Here is a 21617-nt window from a genome sequence, read left to right as displayed (position 1 = left end):
GCACTCAAGACAGGGAACAGCTTTGTGTCTGCACTGCCTAGGCCCTCCTACTGCCCAGATCTGTGCATGTGCCCACCTCAGGATGACCTTGGAGGACCCGGATAAAAAGTCAGTCAATTAACACAAGACAAAGCTTTTAGGGAACAGCATGATTTAGTGCTAAGATTCTCTACAGTGCTGAGGAGTGGGGTGCATGCTAGCTGGCTTCTTCTTAATGTTCTTAAAAGACAGAGTATTTTATTTACTCTAGTATTTCTTATTAGGAATATAACATATCTTTTAAATTGTATTAATGTTTTTCATTGGGACTGACTTTACTAGGTGCGGTAGTTTTGGAGAGATCAACCCTACCCTATTTTCTCTATAATCTTCTATTATTTTTGGTGCATGATTTAGCAAGAAGTCACTATTTCAGGAAAACATATTTCCCATTTTAGCAGAAACACCCCGTTTGCAACACATATATCTGGCAAAGGACTGCACTGCTTCAATACTAAGACACAGTTATTTCACATTTTAACCTCTTTGTAATTGGAATGCGTCTTAAAATACATGAAATCTTTAGATTACATATTGCCAGAGGTTTTTTTTTTCTTTTTTAGGCATAAAATAATAGTGTGTTTCAGAAACTGTTGATTACTTAGATTTGATGAAGTGAAGTAATGTCCAGAATGTAAAGAACTACAACTTTAAAAAGACAGGCAATCGACTAGAGAAGTGGCAGAGGACTTGAACAGCCACTTCACAACAAAAGAAATCTCTGTGGCGAGTCAGTATATGAAAAAGAATGTTTAATCTTATAAGGCAGTTGCACATCAAATACACAGTGAGATGCATTTACATATTTGGCTTGTTGGCAGAAGTTAAAAGACGTGATAACAAGTATTGATGTGGACACAAAAGGATGCATATTGTGTGATCCCATTCATACGGAATTACAAAACAGGCAAAGCCAAGCTGTGTTGCTCAGAAATGCATTACTTAATTGGTAAAAACATTTTAAAAGAGATTTCCTCACAAATGTCAAGGTTGTGATTACTTTGGGGACAGAGGGGAGGAGAGATTTATGATTGGAGGCACACAGAAGGCTTTTGGCATCCTGGTAATGTTCTCTTTCTTCATCCAGATGAGTTTGCTTTATTATTGCTTGTTAAACTTTGTATGTTTTATGTACTTTTCTGTATATTTCAGAATAATACAAGAAGGGGGAAATGATCAGTTATGTCAAAAGTTGTTGATTGGTCAAGTAGTAGACTTGACCTTTGGATTAAGCAAAGTGGAGACCCATGATGCAGTTAACAGATTGTTTCAGTGGGAATGGTTGGGGCAATGATCTTTTTGGAGTGGGCCCAAGAGAGAACGAGAGGAGAGTAATTGGAGACTGAGTAAACACAACTCAGAGGAATTTTTATGTAAAAAGGAGAAATTTGGGGTTGACTGGAGGGGATGTACAAGGCTTTACATTAAATATATAGAGTATCAGGAGAATAGAAGAATAAATTTTCTGGCATGCTGAAAATGGAGTAGAATAGGGCAAGGCAGAGAACTTTTTATGTATACAAGATTACAAGTTTTGGGGAGAAGTGAAAATTTATATTTGTAGAGAGAATTAACATTAAAGCTACTTTGTAAGTCTTAGAAATTTATATGTTGGAATCACACAACATTTTATATCTATTAATGGAAAGAACTGTGAACACCCTCTTGCTCAGTGCCACTTGGTAGAAACAGAAGGGAGCCCCAGAAGGATTAAGGGCTTGCTCAAAATCGTACCATTAATAATCACACCAGACTGAAGCAGAGTTGTTCTGCCCATTGGATTAGTGCCTTAAAAAAAAAAAAAAAATATATATATATATATATATATATATATAAAATCTATAATATGGTTTGCTCTTAAATTGGGTTTTATATAGTTCATTATGTTTTATAGCAGAGTTTATTTGGATAGTATTTCAATTAGCCTTTGCTGCATAACAGACTACCCTAGAACTTAGTGGCTTAAAATAACCATCATGTATTCTCATGATTTCATGAGTTAGCTGAGCTCAGTCATTGGCAGCTCAGCTGGGGTCAGAGGGGCTGCACTGGCCTCATTCACATGTCTGGGGCCTTGGTGCTGTTTGTTGGATGGGCCTCTTATCATTCAGTAGTCTAGCCTGGACATCCGTACATGTGGTGGGACCATTCCAAGAAGGCAAAGATGGAAATCTAGACTCCTGAACTTGCACAACATCATCTTAATTTATTCAAAGCAAGCCAAAAAATCCAGTCCAGATTCAGAAGGTGAGGCAACAGTACAAATGTGGCCATGTGTTTCCATCTTTCACAGCTACTAATCATAAATTCAATCATTGAATTTATTTTCTAATGTTAACTTGTACTTCATATGGAACTAAAAGCTGTCGATTCAGGGAATCTAACAGTGTAATTTTCATCAGTATATGAGAAACAAAAATTTGATGATAAAAAATATGTTAAGAAAAAAGGAAGTGATGTTTTCCAGATTTTTCTATCCTCCGTGAGATAAGACAGCAAAGAAATAATTGTTTTTATAAAAAGTTGAGTAAAAATAAGAGGGAACATTCATTGAATACAGTCTTCATTGCTTGGAATGTTGGCTTAATCGTTATTTTCTGAGAGCATTACCATAAATGTTTTATCATCATCATTGTGGATTTTTTTCACATGTCACAAAATATAATAGAATGTAATGCTACTGATAAGTAAATGCAATTAATAACTTGCCATGAGTTAATTTATAATAATGATAGCATATTGCCAGGCACTGTGCTAATTACATTTGTATAAAGTTTCACTTAATTTCTTTGACAGCTATTTATATTAAGTACTTACTGGGGTTCTGTACTGTGCTCAGACGTGGGGCTATTACTCTGAACCGAGTAGACGTGGTCCCTGCATATTGCCGTTCCCTCGATGGGAATCAAGGCAGATTCTCTAAAGAAGCTTTCTAAACTGGGACCTGAAGGATGAGTAGAAATTAGCTGAGGAAAGGGGGCGCCAAAGAGAATAGAAAGTCTTCCAAGGAAAAGAATGGCTTGGACAAAGGCCTTGGAGATAAGCAGCTGCAAAGAACACTGAAAGAGCTGGGGGGAAAAAATCTTTTATGGCTAAAACTTAGAATATGAAAAGGGTGAGGCAAGAAAAAAGCCAGTGAGGTAGAGTCTGGATTTTTATGCCAAGGATCATGGGAACTATTGATGGGTTTAGAGGGGTTTTTTGTTGTTGTTGTTCAGTCTGTTTTAGAAAAGGCATTGGCTATAGGTTGGATAAGAGGTGGAGCCAGGAAGCTGAAAGGGTTGATTCCAGGAGACCATAGCAACAGACCATAGGTAATGATATGAAGTGGGTGTGAGAATGAAGACAAGGCTCTAAATCCTGCAGGTAGTTAGGAGACGGAATCAATCTGATTTGGTGACTGGACGTGGAGTAGAGGGAAGAACTCAGGGCGACTGACTCTCAGGTTTCTGGCTTGGAATGCTGATGACAAATAGGGAGCAGAAGTAGAGTAACGGGCTGGAGAAGGCATCCTTGCACAGGACAGTATCCCAACTCTGTTTCTAGGCTGACTACCTGGATTTCTTTTTTTTTCATATTCTCTAGTATTTGCAATATTTCCAACATCAGTTCAAAAGAGTATAGATTTTTGTCCAGTGAAATTCAGTAAAATACAGCAATGCTGCCATAACCTGAACTTATGTCTTCGATCTAAACGAAAGATTTTACTTTGTCATCAATTCCTTAATAGACAGACATTTAGTGCTCTGTTGCCGTAGTGAATTTCATTGAACAGTTTACTTAGTGCTTAGTTTTTTAAAATTACTTGAAGAGAATAATGGCTTGGAGAAGCAATATGTGAGTTCCTAGCTTAAGCCTTAAGCCCTTTATTCATTAGTCTAACATAATTTCATAATCAACATTTGTTCAAGTTTTTTAAATGGGATTCATTAGAAGAGCTTTTAAACATTGTTTCTTTTTATTGCCTTTCACACCTCTGGTTAAGTAGAATGTTAATTTACATTTATGCTAAGGAAGGGAAAATACGTAAGGCAGCTACAAAAACACAAAGTTTATCCTTAGTGGATTTCTCTCTCCTTCAAGTGTTAAGTCATGATAATTGAGATTTGAAAGAAGCGTTAACTATTGTGTCTCTGAAACTTAAGCTTCCTTTGAGGTTAACATTTTAATCTTTGTGATTTTGGATTTCATAGCTATCTGTAGATTTTATTAAAATACATGTACCCATCCTGCATTATTTACTGTCCTCCTTTCATCTAGGAATGTTGATTTGCCTAAAATTCTCTGATCATCACTCTTAGAAGATAACTATATTCAGTAGTCTGTTTCTTCCATGTGTTCTCTATAAACTGAATTTTCTCTTAGTCTCAAAATTCTCTAAGTTTAAAAGCACTTTACAACCTCTTTTTTTTTTTTCTTGTTTTTTTTCCTTAGGCACTACGAGGGCCCCCAGGGATGGGGAAGTACCAGGGGTGGACTATAATTTCATTTCTGTTGAACAATTCAAAGCACTGGAAGAGAGTGGAGCATTATTAGAAAGTGGAACGTATGATGGTATGTCCCTAAATACTGACAACAGCAACCCAGAAAACTACGTGATTGTTTGGAATTCTTTTAGAGGGAATTTAATCAGCAAAATACCCTTTTTTTTTTTTTTTTTTAAGTTTTTTCTATCAGTCCTTGGGTGATTTTTCTTTTGATTAGGCTATTTGTGATTTACTAATTAAAATGGACTAATCGATTAGCAGAAGCACTCCATCCTACTATAAAGTATGCAGTATATTAAAGTCATTCAGACTGGCCAGTTTGCATGCGATTCCTATTTTATCATATCAAGTCACCAAGTACTTGTGAGTTCTATTTGTGGTTGGAAATCCAAATACCATATATTTGAAAAAAATCTGTTTATACCTTGGCTGTCTGGGGAAAACATAGGTTGAGGGAGAAAATAACAAAAGACCAGAAAAAATTGGTTTTCTTGTCCTAAATCTTCTCTAGTCAAGTGATTCTAAGAAGTACTGATGTAAGATCAATTTCAACTGTTAAGATTCTTGATTGGATCTTTTTTTCTTTCTTATCTAACCCTCATGACTGGCACACTTGTGCACCCCGCGGGCACCTATACCTTCCCATCCCTGCTTCATCATGCTGCTGTAATTGCCCTTCTCACAGAGAGCATGTCTTTCTTACTCAATATTATCTTTGGTGCTTAGAGACGGTGTTCATAGGTTTCTAGCCATGAATGCAACATACCCAAGAGTAGTTCTTTGTAATTTCTCTTGAGCTGCACCAAGTGCTCAAAACAGGGGAGTCTTCATTTGCTTCCTTCTTTTTCTCACAGTTTTCATCTAGTCTGTTACCAAATCTAGTCATTGCTCCCTCTGGAACGGCTTTCACTCTGCCCTTCTACCTCCATCACCTCATTGCAGACCCACTGAACTAGCGCATGTCAGCTGTCACAGGGGACCTCATTTGTTCCAACCTCGTCCCTCTCAGCCATCCACCCTGCTTGTTTCCACCATGCTGGTCTTCCTCAGGTGCAGTTGTGGTCACGGCTCTCTTTCAGAATCTTGCGTGATTTCCTTTTCCCTGCTAAGTTTGACTCAGCTCCCCTTTCTGGGCTTAGCTCCCCCAACTCATTCATTCATGTATTGGTTTATTGATCCTTTTTCATTTGTTCACCATCCCATTTGTTAAGTACCTACTATGTGCCAAGCACTATCAGAGGGACTGGAGGTGCTGTGCTGAGCAAGAGTAAAATGATACTGCCTTCATAAATCCTACATGTCAGTGGGGAAGGCAGTCAAAAAAACTAACCAAATAACTAAATTGAGATGTTATGAAGGAAACAAAAACAAGGGATTTAAAGAAGAGAATAGGAAAGTCTTGTTTAGTTAAGACGGCCAGTGAGGACTTCTCAGAGGAAATGACAGCTGCTTATTTTTTATTTTCATCCAAAGAGCCTCCTCTCATTCACCTCCCTCTTATAGGCAAGCATTCCGATGTGTTTAACATGTATATTTTTGTTGGTATATTTATTCTTGCAAAATGTATGTTGTGTCTTGTGTACAGGTATCATTTGCATCTGGACCATGTTCTATATAAAATTAGTTTTTGACTGTTTTCACTTATTACTGTTTTTTAGATTCATCCATGTCGGTATACTGTATCTGCATGTAATTCACTACTTTTTAACCACTGCACAGTACTCCACTTTGTGAATCTGCTACATTTTACCTAACTATTCTAGTGATGGACTTCCAGATTGCCTCCAGTTCCCCATCACCACCGATAAATCTGCAGCATCCTCACACCTGGCACCTTACAGAGAGAGCTGTGTGAGAATGTCTGCGGAGTATATACCCAAGAGCCGAACTGTCGGCTTGTAAGGTATACATGCAGGTCATCTGATGGAGTAGTTTTGGGTAGCTCCACAGTCTGTATTCTACCAGCAGTGCCACGTGGACATGGTTCTGCAGCAGCGTAGTAATGATTTCATGTCCTCATCAATACCCGCCATCATCCAGCTTTATAATTTTGTCAATCTGATGGTTGTAGAAATGGTATCTCATTTTTAATTTTAGTTTCTCTGAGAGTCCAAGAGTTTGAGCATCTTTTCATAGGGTTTTTACATTTTTTGGGCTTCTGCAAATTGTTTTCATTTCCTTTTTACACTTTTTTTTTTTTTTTTTTTGGTCTTTTGTCTTTTTAGGGCTGCACCTGCGGCATATGGAAGTTCCCAGGCTAGGGGTCTAATCGAAACTGTTGCTGCTGGCCTATGCCAGAGCCACAGCAATGCCAGACCCAAGCCACATATGAGACCTACACTACAGCTCATGGTGACGCCAGATCCTTAACCCACTGAGCGAGGCCAGGGATTGAACCCACAACCTCACAGTTCCTAGTCAGGTTCGTTTCCGCTGCACCCCGACAGGAACTCCTCCTTTGTCCACTTTTAAAGAAGTGAGATCTAAATCACATTCCAGTTTGCAGAGATTCCTTAAATGTTTTGATACTTATTTAGATATCAATCCCTTGCTGGATATAGATGTTTTTCTCCCATTCTGACTCCTAATAACCTTGTCCTGTGTTTCTCCATTAAACAGAAATCCTTAACTTTTATCTAGCAGATTTATCACTGTTTTCCTTATGATTTGTGCTTTGAAGTTTTGTTTTAAGAAGTCATTCTCTGAGGAGTTCCTGCTGTGGTGCAGTGAGTTAAAGATCTGGCATTGTCACAGCTGTGGTGTAGGTCACAGCTGCAGCTCAGTTCAGTCCCTGGCCCGGCAGCTTCTATACGCCATAGCTGTGGCTGAAAAAGGAAAAAAAAAAAGAAAAAAGTTGTTCCCTGTCCTTAGATCAAGAAGACATTCTCCCACATTTTCTCCTGTTAAGGACCTGGTATGTGACACAGTGGCACAGTGGCACATACCACATTATTAGCTACTGCACACTCAATTCAGAGGACATGCAAATTGAAATAACAGTCAGCCACCATTTCACACCCATCAGATTGACAGAAATTTTAAAGTCTGATAATTGTGGGAAATGGAAGCTCCCACACACAGCTGGGTAGAATATAAAACGGTACAGTCCCTTTGCAGAGCATCTTGATAATAGCCAGTGAATTCTGAGATGCACCTAACTCCGACCCAGCACTTCCCTCTGGAGGCTTAGTCTAGAAAAACCCTTGTCTATGTGCATATGTAGACATGTATAGAATACCAAAATAGCCTATAGCATTATTTGAAACAAGGAGATAATAGAAACAGGTCTTTCAGTAGGAGAATGAGTAAAATACATTTTAATTTGTTCATAAAAAGGGACTACTATATAGCAGTTAGGTAAACTAGAATGGACATGTATCAATAAGAAAACATTTTAGAAACAGTTGTATAAAAAGGTTGCCAAAGGGTTTGGACAGTATATTATTTAGAAAGCTATGAAGTGTCATAAGCACGAGATGAAGCTTTTATTAAAATTATAGTATTTATATGTTATGTGTGCATAGACACATGTTCTGGATACACACACTCTGCTGGGAAATGACATATACCAACATTAGAATAACTCAAGGAGAGAGAGGGGAGGACAGAGACAGGAAGTGAGGGTTTAATTGTATATGTGACCATACATCTGTGTCCTTAAAGAGGGGAAAGGGGGAGACCTGAGGGAATCTGGCTAAAGTTAGTATCTGGGGATGTGTAAATAAATGAATAAGTTCCTAATACTATTCTAACACTATGGTCTATGATTTCAGAGCAGTTTAAAATATCTAATAGTTGATTGTTCCATTGTAAAAATTTTTCTCCAAAAAAGAGAAAATGCTCCAAAACAGCTTCACAAAGATGAAAAAACTATTTCTGTGAATAACCGTGGTAGAGTTCACAAACCTTGCAACTCTCTACCTTCCTGAATCTGAAATCTTGATATTTACCAATAACTCAAGAAAAGTAGATCAAATTTATTTTTATAAGCAATGCTAGTTTTCTTTTTTAATCTCAGCTAATAATTTTTTAAAATTAGGAAACTGCCAGAATGTATTATGTAGTCCTAAACTCTTATCAGTGACTGTGGACAAAGCAGTCACAATATCCTGAATTTTTCTAATTTTCACTCTACAAAAAATTAAACCTTCTAGAATTAGGTAATAATTACTAAGCATACCCACTATAATGTGTTTCTAGTTGTTTCCTGTAAAACTACCATCCTTGGGAAAAGTAGACTTCTTACTTTTTCGTGGTACATCCACATTCCCTGGTAGCATGATTGTTGGATATAATACAGGAATCTATTCATCCTCATGAATGTATTGAACCACATCCTGCTCCCCAGCCAAACCTCTGTCTGGAGCATCTCTGTGCCCTCTGTCCCAGAGAAGTGGGAACCGGCTTTGCCATTGGTCCTTGCTTTTCTTGTGGACCAGAACCATTTGTAGAGATGCTCTGTTTTAATGTGATTTTTTGCTTCCGTTGGCATGACCAGAGTAACTCCATTTCAAACATGGATTTGGAAGCAAGGGAATAAATCCGTAGGGAAAGGCTGAAAAGTATTATTAGTTAGGCTTCATTTTTTATCTTGAATATTTTAATGACAATTACTGCCCAAAGTCAAAACCGAAGAATCCGTTTTAATATTTTTCCCCAGCAAAGCGTGCACGACTTAAGGCAAACTGTGTTATTTATAGATTGGCCTCAGTGATACAGTAAACAACCTATGCTTTTCTTTTTTTATCTAGGAAAAGTAATACGTCACATACACCATTAATTTACCGTATGTGAACAACCATCCTAATGACGTCCTTAGGAGCCAAGGAATTTAATTAGGAGATGTGATTTTCAAAAATAATGAAAGAAGATCATGAGTATTGGACTCCCTGTCTATCTTTCTATAACATCAGCATGGAGATGGATAAAAGGTTAAACCAAGAACCACAACTGTTAATGCAGATTAAACCCAGTGAGCACTTTTCCATTGTCTGTGGCTGCCTACTGGGGACTGTATGGCAAATTGAGAAGATATTCAATTGTTTTCTTTCTATTCTGCGACATTCATTTTTAGTGCAAAAATTACTGATTTTTAAGACTTAACATATTAAAGTATTTCTTACTTGCCTGAGAGTAAGCCAACATTGAATTATGCTAGTAAAGCCTCTATTTGTTCACTGGATTGTCTGATAAAATAATATAATTTAAATGCTCAGAAAAACTTTTAAAAATTACTTTTATACATGCAGCCTGCATTTCAAAACAGACTGGTTGGTTCTTAGCTTTCTCCTTTGCCTGCGTGTTTCCTTATTTCACCAAAATAGTTCATTATGTTTCACACCAGAACAAAATTATTTGAATTAGTTTTCTCCTCCTTTACTCCCACTTTTTATGCCAATTAGTCTTGCATGAGAGCATTGATGCATTTAAATTCACAAATTAGGCACTAATATAGAACCCATGCAAAGCAAGCCCTGTAGGAATAAATAACCTACACACTTAAAGTCAACTTCCTGGCTTTAGTACAATTAGTCTTAAAATGTTAGATAATATATGATGGAGGGCACTTGTGCTATCCATTCCTCCTGGTCATTCTACTGCCTCCTCTTCCCAGGAAAAGGTGCTTTGGCCTTCTTTTGGCCAATGGTGGGTATGAAAAAAACCCTAAGATACACGGCAGAGACATACACTAGATCACATTGTTCTGACTCTCAACTCAACATTAGTACTTTCAGCTGCAGTTATTTTGTTCACTTCAGGAAACTTCTATGGAACTCCCAAGCCTCCAGCGGAGCCCAGCCCTTTCCAGCCAGATCCGGTTGATCAGGTCCTCTTTGATAATGAGTTTGACACAGAATCCCAAAGAAAACGAACTACATCTGTCAGCAAGATGGAAAGAATGGACAGCTCTCTTCCCGAAGAGGAAGAAGATGAAGACAAGGAAGCTGTTAATGGCAGTGGAAATGCAGGTTTGTGAACAGATGAACAATTTCTGACTGATTCTCTGGGTTGTAATATGACACTGAATTGAAAGCAGTACAATTTTTTACAAAGCATATGCAGAGAAAGGCGTGGGATTCTAAGTTGTTTTTTTTCTTTTTGTAAGGTTTTGTGTGAAGCAAAGTGTGTCTCTTGTTGACCATTTTGTAAGCTGAAGTGAGGTGCCCCAAGTGGCAGTTTTGATAAATCAATTATAATATGGTATGTCATTTGTATGAATATAATATGCCATTACCCTGCGGCTTAAGAGATCTGTTTCTGATGCTTAAATATTAGAATCTTATTGGCCTAAGTCCTGCTTTATAGAATATGAATGAAATACAGCCTTCATCCAAAACAAAATACAGATATTTGGAAATAAGCTAGTAAAAATTATATTAAAGATCTGTTAGCAGTATTTTGAGTTTAAATTCTAAATCACTCAAAAAAATTTTCCAAAACCACCAAAAATTTTGTGGTGGAGAATCTTCTTTAGAGGACCCTTAAAGAAGGTAGTGATTACTTAGGAAATTCTTATAACCTCTAATTAAGAGTATAAGTAGGAAACCATAGACTCATAGCAAAACTGATTTCAGGGGTATTTATTATAATATCTCCATTCAAAACATTAGATTTATAAGGGCTGGAATTCTTGCTTGTTTTGTTCATTGTTGGATTTCTTGAACCATAAACAGTGCATGGCATATACTAGAAACTAAAAAAATAATCTTATTGGCACCCAGTAATGAATGAATTTGCTTATATCCTCAAATTTGCTGAATCCATTACCATATCATTTTCCAAAACATCCTGATATTTTCCTTCATGAGTTATTAAAATTTGCAATATATATTATATCTATTGTTTTAATACATTCACCACTTGCATCTCCCTCAAGTGTGAGTCCTGTTTAATGGTCCCAACATCTCACATTGTTATGTCACATGTATGTTTAATGAATTACGCCAATGTATTTCGGTGAAAACAGCTCTAAAAAGGGTTAGGTAAATCCACATCTAATTGATGATGCTGATGTCAGCTTTGCTCTTCCATAAAATTACATGTATTAACAATTTTAATGCTTAAGACTGGGATTAGAGACCATGACTCTGTCTGAATATGGGAATTTTTATGTTGTTAATTTGAAGGAAAAGAAAATGCTCTTATTTTTTTACTTCTAATGCAGAGCCTTTCAGTAACCGCTGCAGTTCCCCTAGAGATAAACTTAGCTGTCAACTCAATAGTTTATGCTTGCCATGTGAGCCAGTTGTTAAACCAGATGTTACATACTCTTTGATGCTAACATTTAAAGGGAGTGTAAGAGTTCCCGTTGTGGCGCAGCAGAAACGAATCCGACTAGGAACCATGAGGTTGCGGGTTCAATCCCTGGCCTTACTCAGTGGGTTAGTGATGCAGCATTGCCGTGAGCTGTGGTGTAGGTCGCAAACGAGGCTCGGATCCTGCGTTGCTGTGGCTCCGCCGTAGACTGGCGGCTACAGCTGCAATTAGACCCCTAGCCTGGGAACCTCCATGTGCCTCGGATGCAACCCCAAGAGGACAAAAGACAAAAAGAAAGGGGGGGGGTATCCAAGATGTGTGGGAGGTAGTTTGTATATTCCCTCTTGTGTGAGGGTATCATAAAACACTTCCATTGGATTGTATATCTCTTTGAAACAGAAAATAAAAGCCCTTGGTCTTTTCTGAATCAGTACTAACCATTGTGGTTAACTTATTCAAAGTTGCTTTGTGTATTGCTTTGGGGGACTAAAATCCCTGCCTTGAAAAATCAGATAATCGTTGGGGAATGGAGGTAGGAGAGGCTAGATAGAAGTTTATTTGTATATACTAATATGTATATTATTTTATATCTTGCTGAGAATAAGAATGCTAATGTGTCCCAATAGGATGATATATGTTAGGCAGTAATGCTAAATTTTTTTTCCAGGAGGTGGTATTAGATAAACAACATTTTCAAGTCATTGGCTGCTCAGCAAACTCCTTTATGCAGTCTCTTGAAACTGTATCCCGAAAAATATAATAGCTCTTATAGTTGCTTCTGCTTTTCTCCAGTCTATTTGTATTCCAAGAATGTAAATCCCTCTCAGATTGGTTTATACAATGGGTGTCTTTTTAATTTCTCTCACTTTTTCTATATAAAGAATAAATCATGTGTTTCATTCACATTGTTCATTCAACAAATATTTATTGAGTACCTGCTAGGCTACCAAGTGCCTTGGTATTATTCTAAAAGCTGGGAATGAAGCAGTGAACAAAGCAGACAGAAACCCCTGTCTTTGTGAGTCTTACCTTCTGGTGGGAGAGACAGCATCATCCACCATAAAAAAAATAACATATAGTATGTTCGATGGTGCTAAAGGGGAAAAGCAGAGGAGGAAAAGGATTAAAAAGTAGCAGTGGCCAAAGTTGGCACCTTTAGACAGAGTGAGGTCAGAAAAGATCTCACTGAGAAGAGGACGTTGAAAGAAGTGAGGGGAGGAAGCTCAAAATATCTTGGTAAAGAACATTCCAGCCAAAGGGAATTATAAATACAAAAGCCCTGAGGTGGGAGCTTGCCTGGATTATTCAGAGAGCAAGGAAAGCAATGTCATCAGGCAGATGATGGGGAAGGGTGGGGCAGAAGTCACTCTGTAGGGCCTTAGAGGTCATTGGAAGAATTTTGCTTTTTATTCTGAGATGAGAAGCCATTCTATGGTTTTTAGAAGAGTGCTGTGATAAAACAAGTTTTATTAGGTTCACTCTGGCTACTGTATTACGAATAGGCAGTAGAAGGGCATGAGCATAAACAGGGACACTAGTTAGGTTATTATGGTAATTTAAGTGAAAAATGGTGGCATAGGCCCATTGAAAGCATGAAAGGTAAGAAGTGGCCTGAGCCAATAATACTTGTCAACAGACTGGATATGAGGTTTGAGAGCAAAGTCAGAGGTCATTCCAAGGGTTTTAGTGTCTAGAAGAATGGAATTGCAGGTATTGATATGAGAAGGGTTTTAAGAGGAGTCCGTTTGGGGTGGGAAAGAGAGCTCAGGCCGGGATATTTAAGTTTGAGATGTTCATTAGCATCCAAATGGAAAGGTCGTGTTTGAAGTTGGATTTAAAAGGCTCTGGTCTGGTCTGAAGGTACACATTTGGACACCATCATCATACAGCTTGTATAGCAATGACACTGAGTGAGATCACCAGGAGAGCGAGTGTAGAAAAGGTCCAAGGATTGAACCCTGAGAAGGCACTCGAGTATATGGGGATCAGGCAGACTGAGAAGAGCCAGTGAGATAGGAGCACCAGGAGAGTACAGTGTCCTGGACGCCAGGGGAAGAGAGTATTTCAGAAAAGAGTGATTCACCTCCCCATATCAGATGCTCCTGATAGCGCAAGTAAGATGGACACTGAGCATTGATCATTGGATTTAGCCGCGTGGCGATGATTGGTGACCTGGATAAGAAGAGTTTTATTGATGAGCAATCAGAAGCCTTGTTGGAGTGAGTTCAAGATAAATGGAAGAGGGGACGTGGAGGTAGCAAGTATAAACTCTTTCAAGGAGGTTTGGTATAAAAGGGAGAGAAATGAGATGCTCGCTGGAGGGGAAAGAGAATTACTTCATTTCCTCTTAAAGAATGGGGAAATGATTTGTTTTTGTGTAAATGGATACGATCTACCAGGTAAGACAGACTGGTGATGAGAGACAGAGGGACGCTAGAGGCAAGAGGGGGTGGGGATATCTGCTAGAAGCAGACTGTTCTTCATAGTAACAGAAGGTGGAATAGGTGGACACAGTTGCTGTGTAGATATGACGGTGGGAATTTGCGGAAATTCTCTTCGGCTTGCTTCTGTTTTCTCAGAATCAAGGTCATGAAATGAGATTAAGGATAAGGCGAAAGTAGACGATTTAAGGAGAAAGAAGGTATGAAATACTTATCTTGGAGAGTCAGGGTGAATGGACTAAAGAAATGTCCCATGGCTGTCGTACATCATTATAATGCACTCTCGAGGTTAGTGATCATAAGTTAAAAGTGAACTAGTTTGTGCTTCCTGCATTCAGCTACATATATTGGCAAAGAGTAGGCAGAGAGTAAGATCTAAGCAGAGTTCTAGTTCAGCCAGGCAAGTGTGATGAGGGCCGGGGCAAAGGAATCAGAAGCACCTACAGAGGAATGATTACAGTGGTTGATTGTGGGTACGTTAGGTACGTAGGGCAATGAGGCGATGGCAGGGGCATGGATGGGGTGAGAAACAGTGAAAGGCAGTAACTAGTAGGTTTAGTGGGTTACAGAACTTGGTTGGATAAATAAATGATGGTTGGAGTGAAAGTACTATGAGGAGTAACATATAATGGGATCTACGGCCCTTTCTAAGATTCTCTGATCCTGAGGCATTGCCTGCAGTTTGAAGTTACTACAGCCGTGTTATCTTTAAAGTTCTAGAAACAAGTTCTAAGTGTAGGAATTGTGAGCTCCCTAGAGGGGAACCAAATTTTAGAATTCTTAACCTATATTGTGGACTTTGGGACTCTAAAAGGATTTTAATTATTACCAACAGAGAATTATGTTTAACAATAGGAAGTCTACTGGGTTTAATTTTTTTTAATTAGTATTTTTTTGAAGGCCTATGTTAAGTGTGTACAAGTAGGCTTGACAGAACTGTTAAGAGCACAGACAGCTGAAATTCACATCCTGGCTTTGCTGTTTATTAGCTGTGTAACCTTGACGAAATTAACTTCACCTTGCTGTGCTTTAGTTTCCTTATCTATGAAATGGCAGTAATAGCAGTATATACTCACAAGGTTGCTGTGAAGTTGATGAGTTAAGATGTGTAAAGTCCTCAAAATAGAGCCTGGTGCATAAAAGGGCAGGATAAGGGCTGGTGTGGCTGTTGTCATAGATATAATATCAATTGGTACATATTTAGTATATAGAGAATTGGTTCTAGTGTTGTTTTTTGCTTCTTTCCCAAACTAGCATCAGAGGTGCTGCACAGGGTTAATGTCACTTAGCAAATGAAAAAAATCAGTATGTGGGAGTTCCCATTATGACTCAGCGATAATGAACCCGGCCAGTATCCATGATGACATTACTCAGTGGATTAAGGAGCCAGTGTTGCCCTGAGCTGTGATGTAGGTCCCAGACTCGGCTTGAATCTGGCAGGGCTGTGGCCTAGGCTGGCAGCTACAGCGCTGATTCAACCCCTAGCCTGGGAACTTCCATATGCCACGGGTGCAGCCCGAAAAAGCAGGAAAAAAAGACAAAAGTCAGTATGCTTCTTTGTTTTGTTCAAAAATTAAAACAGAATGTAGACAGACAAGGAAATTTGCCATATATATTTGGCATTTTGTTAGAAATAGCACTGTTTGAAGAGAATGTAACTTTACTTTTCACTCTCATCTGTTCGAAAAACAGAAAACCGAGAGAGGCATTCTGAGGCATCTGATTGGATGAAGACCGTCCCGAGTTACAACCAAACAAACAGTTCCATGGACTTTAGAAATTACATGATGAGAGATGAGAATCTGGAACCACTGCCAAAAAACTGGGAAATGGCCTACACTGACACAGGAATGATCTACTTCATTGAGTAAGCAAGTGTCTGAGTCTTTTCTGATGTGCCCTGTCACTGTGAGACTTGCCTAAATTTTCTCAACCCCATTTCACAAGGCTTCCGTTTCTTTCTTCTTTCTTTAAAAGTACTGTTCATACAAGCTATGATACATTCTTGATCTGACTATTTCCCTGGATGGTATTTCATTTTGATTTGATTTGGATAAAGTCACAGGGTACTTGACCTCTGCTTTGATTAGAAACTGGAGGATTAAAAACAGATTTATCAGGAAAAATACAAGGAATAAAGGGTATTTTGCTTTGCTTTTTTTTAAAAAACCTTTTGGATAGATTGTCCAAATGAGCATTTCACAAATTACTGTCATTTGGAAGGGAGCCATATTTATTAAATGAGCTAAATATTTTCAGACCTAGAGTTTGGAATTGATGTATTCAGGCGATCTAGTTAAGTAATATAGGAGGAAAACGTCACTGATACTTAGAGCAATTGGTACAATATAAATTCCCCCAAAATAAAATTATTCTGTGGAAAAGCCTATTAATGTAATACCATGTGTATTTGCTCAACCTAAAATTTTATATTGTTTGCACCTGAGTACAAATATTATACAAATAATTATGCAAATATACTATAAAATAGGAAGTATTTTTATATTCCCATGTAGCTATAATTCTCTTTAAGGTGATTTGCCCGGAGGTAGAATATGAATGTAGTAAAGTAATAGAATATAATAATTAAATAATAATTAAAATATCGAGGGCTGAACCTACACTCAAAAAAATATATACATACTCAGAAAGGAATCAGGGGTGGGAGACTTGAACTTGTTTCCTCAATTGGTCCCAAATTCCACAATCTTCCCATAGAGTGAATAGCTTGCTGTACGAGTGTGATTCTAGTGTTTAAAAGATGTGGATTTTGGAGTTGCCATCGTGGTGCAGCGGAAACAAATCCGACTAGGAACCCTGAGGTTGCGGGTTCGATCCCTGGCCTCACTCAGTGGGTTAAGGATCCGGTGTCGCTGTGCGCTGTGGTGTAGGTTGCAGACGCGGCTTGGATCTGAAGTTGCTGGGCTGTGGTGTAGGCCGGCGGCTACAGTTCCAGTTCAACCCCTAGCCTGGGAACCTCCATGTGCCGTGGGTACGGCCCTAAAAAGACCAAAGACAAAAAAAAAAGAAAAGATGTGAATTTTATATACATGGTGTTCTTTTTACCATATATGGTACCTTATTGATTACATTATATATTTATGTACACACTAATGGCCGGGATTATACAAAACAAAATCAGGTGTGCTCTAATTTAAGGGGCCTTTTAAGGGTAATTTAGACTTTTGACTTTAATGCTGACTTTAGAACTAAATCGCCAGGTAAGATGTAGAGTCACTACAAGAGGCTAAGGTGTCTCTAGAAGCACATTATGAGACACTGAAGCTGACAGCCCTTCACCCTGCAAACAGAGATAAAGTTAGTAAATTCTGGGAGCAGAGGGGAGAATTTGTAAAAGAAATGTTTTTATAGGTGAACATTATTAAAATGTATTAAAGGCTGGAAGTTCCCATTGTGGCTCAGCAGGTTAAGAACCTGACTCGTATCCACGAGGATATGGGTTTGACCCCTGACTTTGCTCAGTGGGGTTAAGGATCTGGCATTGCCGCAAGCTGCAGTGTAGATCGCAGATGCGGCTCAGATCTGGCATTGCTGTTGCTGTGGTGTAGGCCAACAGGTGCAGCTCTGATTCGACCTCTAGTCTGGGAACTTCGATATGCCTCATGTGCAGTCCTAAAAAGGAAAAAAAATGTATTAAATGCCTAAATGTGTGATCTGAAACTAAAAAAATTCCTGAAGGAAGACAGGGGAAAAGCTTCATGATGTTGAATTTGGTAAGGACTTCTTAGATATGATAGCAAACAAAAGCAAAAAAAGGCAAATGGGACTACATCAAACTTTAAAACTAATGTGCAGCAAAAGGAAACAATCAGCAGAGTGAAAGTGCCATCTATGGAACAGAAGATACGTGCAAACCATGTATCTGATAAGTGGTTAATATCCAGAATATAGTTGAATAATATTATGTGCTGCTTGATCAAACTCTCTTGCTTGCTGTAGCTAATGTGTTTAGTCTTGTGTTACTGCTGCCATTAGATCATGAATCTGTAAAAAATATTAATATAGGTCTATAGTCTTTAGCTATTTTGTTCTGCGTATAGACTCCATCGGCATTTCTTTACCTTGGGAAATAACGAGTAAAATCCTAGCAGATTGCCCACATCTGCTAATTTAGCAGTAACAGTTTTGGGTCTTTGGAACTAAAGTCAAGCATTATTTCTCAAGTAGCAACTTTGAATTTGGTTTAGCTAGATATGTCCATGTTGGTATGTATTATTTTTCTGGCACCCTGTATGCTCCTGGGCTTTAGAGTCCTGATCATTTTCATTTTGCCAAGATTGCTTTAACTGGTTTTAGTCTGGGGAGATTATCTTTTTGACAGAAGGGATAACACAGACTTTCTAGAAACAATCCCAATTTCTCTTGCTTAGATTATGCATTATTCAGCATTCCAGAAAAGGAATAGAAGATGTGATTAATTCCTTGAAACCGTTGGCTTCCTTTCCCAAGAGTGGTCAGTGTAGAGGTTAGTGAGTTAATCTGACTGAAATCACCAGGAAAAGATGATACGTTCACATTGTTATTCTCAGACTGATCTGATAGTAACTTTACATTTTGTTGCACTTTTTAGTCATCCTTCCTATACATTTTCTTCCATGATTTTTTCTTTCTTGAATATCCTCATACTACTTATTTTTTTTTCTTTTTTAGGGCTGTACCCACAGCATATGGAGCTTCCCAGGCTAGGGGTCCAATTGGAGCTGCAGCTCCTGGTCTGCACCGTAGCCACAGGAACGCCAGATCCAATCCGCATCTGCAACCTGCACCACAACTCATGGCACCGCCAGATCCTTAACCCACTCAGCAAGGCCAGAGATCAAACCTGCGTCCTCAGGGATACCAGTCAGATTCGTTTCCACTGAGCCATGATGCAAACTCCTATCCTCATATTTCAGATACTTAAACACTGTATACTCTGCAGTGTGATAGCTTTATCTTAGCTTTATTATTTGCTGCATGGTGACCTGCCCTGAAGCTAACTGATTATGACCCATAGTGAAATTAAACACACACTGCTCTTTGGAAGCATCTGAGGCCTACTTCATGCAAAGGAGTGAGGGGGATTTTTGTTGTTGTTGTCTTTCTAGGACTGCACCTGCAGCATAGAGAGGTTCCCAGACTAGGGGTCTAATCAGAGCTTTAGCCACTGGCCTACGCCAGAGCCACAGGAATGCCAGACCCAAGCCACATCTGCGACCTACAGCACAGCTTATTGCAACGCCAGATCCTTGACCCACTGATCCAGCCCAGGAATCAAACCCGCAACCTCATGGTTCCTGGTCGGATTCGTTTCCACTGCGTCATGACAGGAATTCCAGGGGGATCTCTTTGATCTACCTTTTTCTTCCTGTTAAATATATGGTCCATACTGATGAAAACAATTTTGTAGAGTTGATTTTTACTAAATCCATCATTATTACTTGCATGTTGCGGAAACAGACACTTTCTATTTTATTTAACTGTTTTTTTTTTTTTTAAATTGATTGGAGTATAGTTGACTTCTAATGTTGTATTAGATTCTAACTCTTTAAAGAGTCCCAGTGAGGGCAGAGGCTCTGATGGCTTCTTCCTCTCTATCTTCCCAGCCCCCAGCCCAATGTCCACACATCAAAGGCACTTAAGAAATGTAATGTTCTTTGAAGGAAAGGAGGAAGGAATTCAGCCAGCAAGTAAGCAGGGTTTTCAGGGCAGCTTTTTTGGCTAAGATAATGCACAGTATGGGGCCATGTGCCCAGCCTTTGAAACGCTTTTGACTCCTTACATCAGCATCTGTTGTTATGCACTTGGCACTGTATGCCTTCTTTAGAGTCTTCATTCTCAAATTAGTGCCTCTAGCATTACCTTTCCTTTGTGGCAGTTTTGAAGTAACAGACTGAGAAGAAGAGGACTGTTGAATCAGAGGTATACAAATGAAGCCCAGAGAGATAAATGTTCAAACATCATATCCCTTTTTGTCACTTTTCATCCTTGCTTTTGAAATACCTTTCTCCCTCTTTATTTCACTGTTTCTAATTGAAATCTTTGTTCTCCAGCCACAATACCAAGACAACCACCTGGTTGGATCCTCGCCTTTGTAAGAAAGCCAAAGCCCCTGAAGACTGTGAAGATGGAGGTAGAGATTCAGAATTTTTTTCTACCGTATCTCTTCTCTTTGTCCCTTCTTGTTGTTCTTGATTAGCAAATGAATTGTACGAAACCCTAAACAAACCGTAATGCGCAAAAGCACGTGAGCAGTGGGTGGGTGTCATAATCAGCTAATTCTGGTCATCGTGTCATTACATCTAATTTTATGAGAGATTTTATTTCTCTTTCTTGAGAAGTATGCAATTAAATCCTCTTTAGAAAATCCTAATAAAAATGAATGGACCATTTTCCACATTTGTTTTAAAGGCAAACTTTTAAAATTCTGAATAAATATTTTAGTAAGTTAGGTATATTCTCAACCACAGGGTAGCCTCAACATGACTGCTAATCCCTCAAAAAATATATTTAACTTAGTATCAATAGGATAGATGTGCCAGTATCTATAATCCTTAGCCATTTTAAGCTACAGTAGAACTCAGCAGTAGAGTCTCTGATGTACCTCCCACCCCACACACAATTTTTGTTGCTTATTAGAAACATTATTTCTCTAAGAATACTTAGATAATAATGTTTGTCTGTCTAGTATATTATAGGTTCTGTTTAATATGTAGTCTTACAAATAAGTGTAGAATTTACCCCAACCAAAATATTTGCTATGTGTGTCGAATTAGAGTGTAGGTGGGTGTAATTTGTGTTCATTTTGTATCACTTATCAGAAATTATTCACCTAGGTTTAATAAAAATGAGATTAGAATGAGATTCAGATAGCCCTGTAGCTTGAATTCCAATCTATGAGAAAAATTTAAGCAGAATTTACATGTATTTTGTTCAAGATTGCAAATTAAGAATTTTTCTAGAAATAAACAATTGAAAAATGAAATACTTAAAATATTTTGTAATGATATGAAAAATTAAACACTTTGGAGCAAATCTGAAAGATGTGCAAGTGCACTACCCTAAAAATTTAAAAACATCACTGGAAGGAATTAGTGAAGACTTAAAATTACTGAAGCGATACCCTGTGTTCATTGATATACTATGTTGATAGGATGACTCATATTGCCAATGATCACTTCCCTAACTTGTTATCTAGATTCAATACAATCCCAATCAAAATTCTAAAAGTCTGTTTTTAAGAAACCGACAACCTGATTCTAAAACATATATGGAACTAGAAAGGCTCTAGTTAGCAAAACATCCTTTAAAAAAAAGACAAAGGTAAAGGCCTTAGGCTCCCAGATTTGAAGACTTCCTGAGCTGCAGCATTCAAGAGTGAGTGTCTGTAGGA

The 21617-nt window shown here is 38.3% G+C and overlaps 1 protein-coding gene across 5 annotated transcripts in view; it reads left to right on the top strand.

Moving 5' to 3' along the window:
- The window catches only part of MAGI3 (membrane associated guanylate kinase, WW and PDZ domain containing 3), a 239427-nt gene that overhangs the window by 146615 nt on the left and 71195 nt on the right, over nucleotides 1-21617 (top strand). For 2 of the 5 annotated variants that reach the window (XM_001925127.7, XM_005655429.3), the window contains exons 3-6: nucleotides 4474-4593; nucleotides 10286-10495; nucleotides 15917-16091; nucleotides 20278-20357. In XM_001925127.7, the coding sequence (XP_001925162.4) occupies nucleotides 4474-4593; nucleotides 10286-10495; nucleotides 15917-16091; nucleotides 20278-20357 (585 nt within the window). Of the gene's footprint in view, nucleotides 1-4473; nucleotides 4594-6908; nucleotides 9499-9530; nucleotides 10173-10285; nucleotides 10496-15916; nucleotides 16092-20277; nucleotides 20358-21617 lie in introns of those variants that run through there. The other 3 variants (XM_013988138.2, XM_021090717.1, XM_021090716.1) reach the window with 3 other exon arrangements.

The sequence above is a fragment of the Sus scrofa genome, chromosome 4 (assembly GCF_000003025.6).
Source record: "Sus scrofa isolate TJ Tabasco breed Duroc chromosome 4, Sscrofa11.1, whole genome shotgun sequence".
NCBI classification, from domain to species: Eukaryota; Metazoa; Chordata; class Mammalia; order Artiodactyla; family Suidae; genus Sus; species Sus scrofa.
This window is presented reverse-complemented; position numbering and strand designations above follow the sequence as displayed.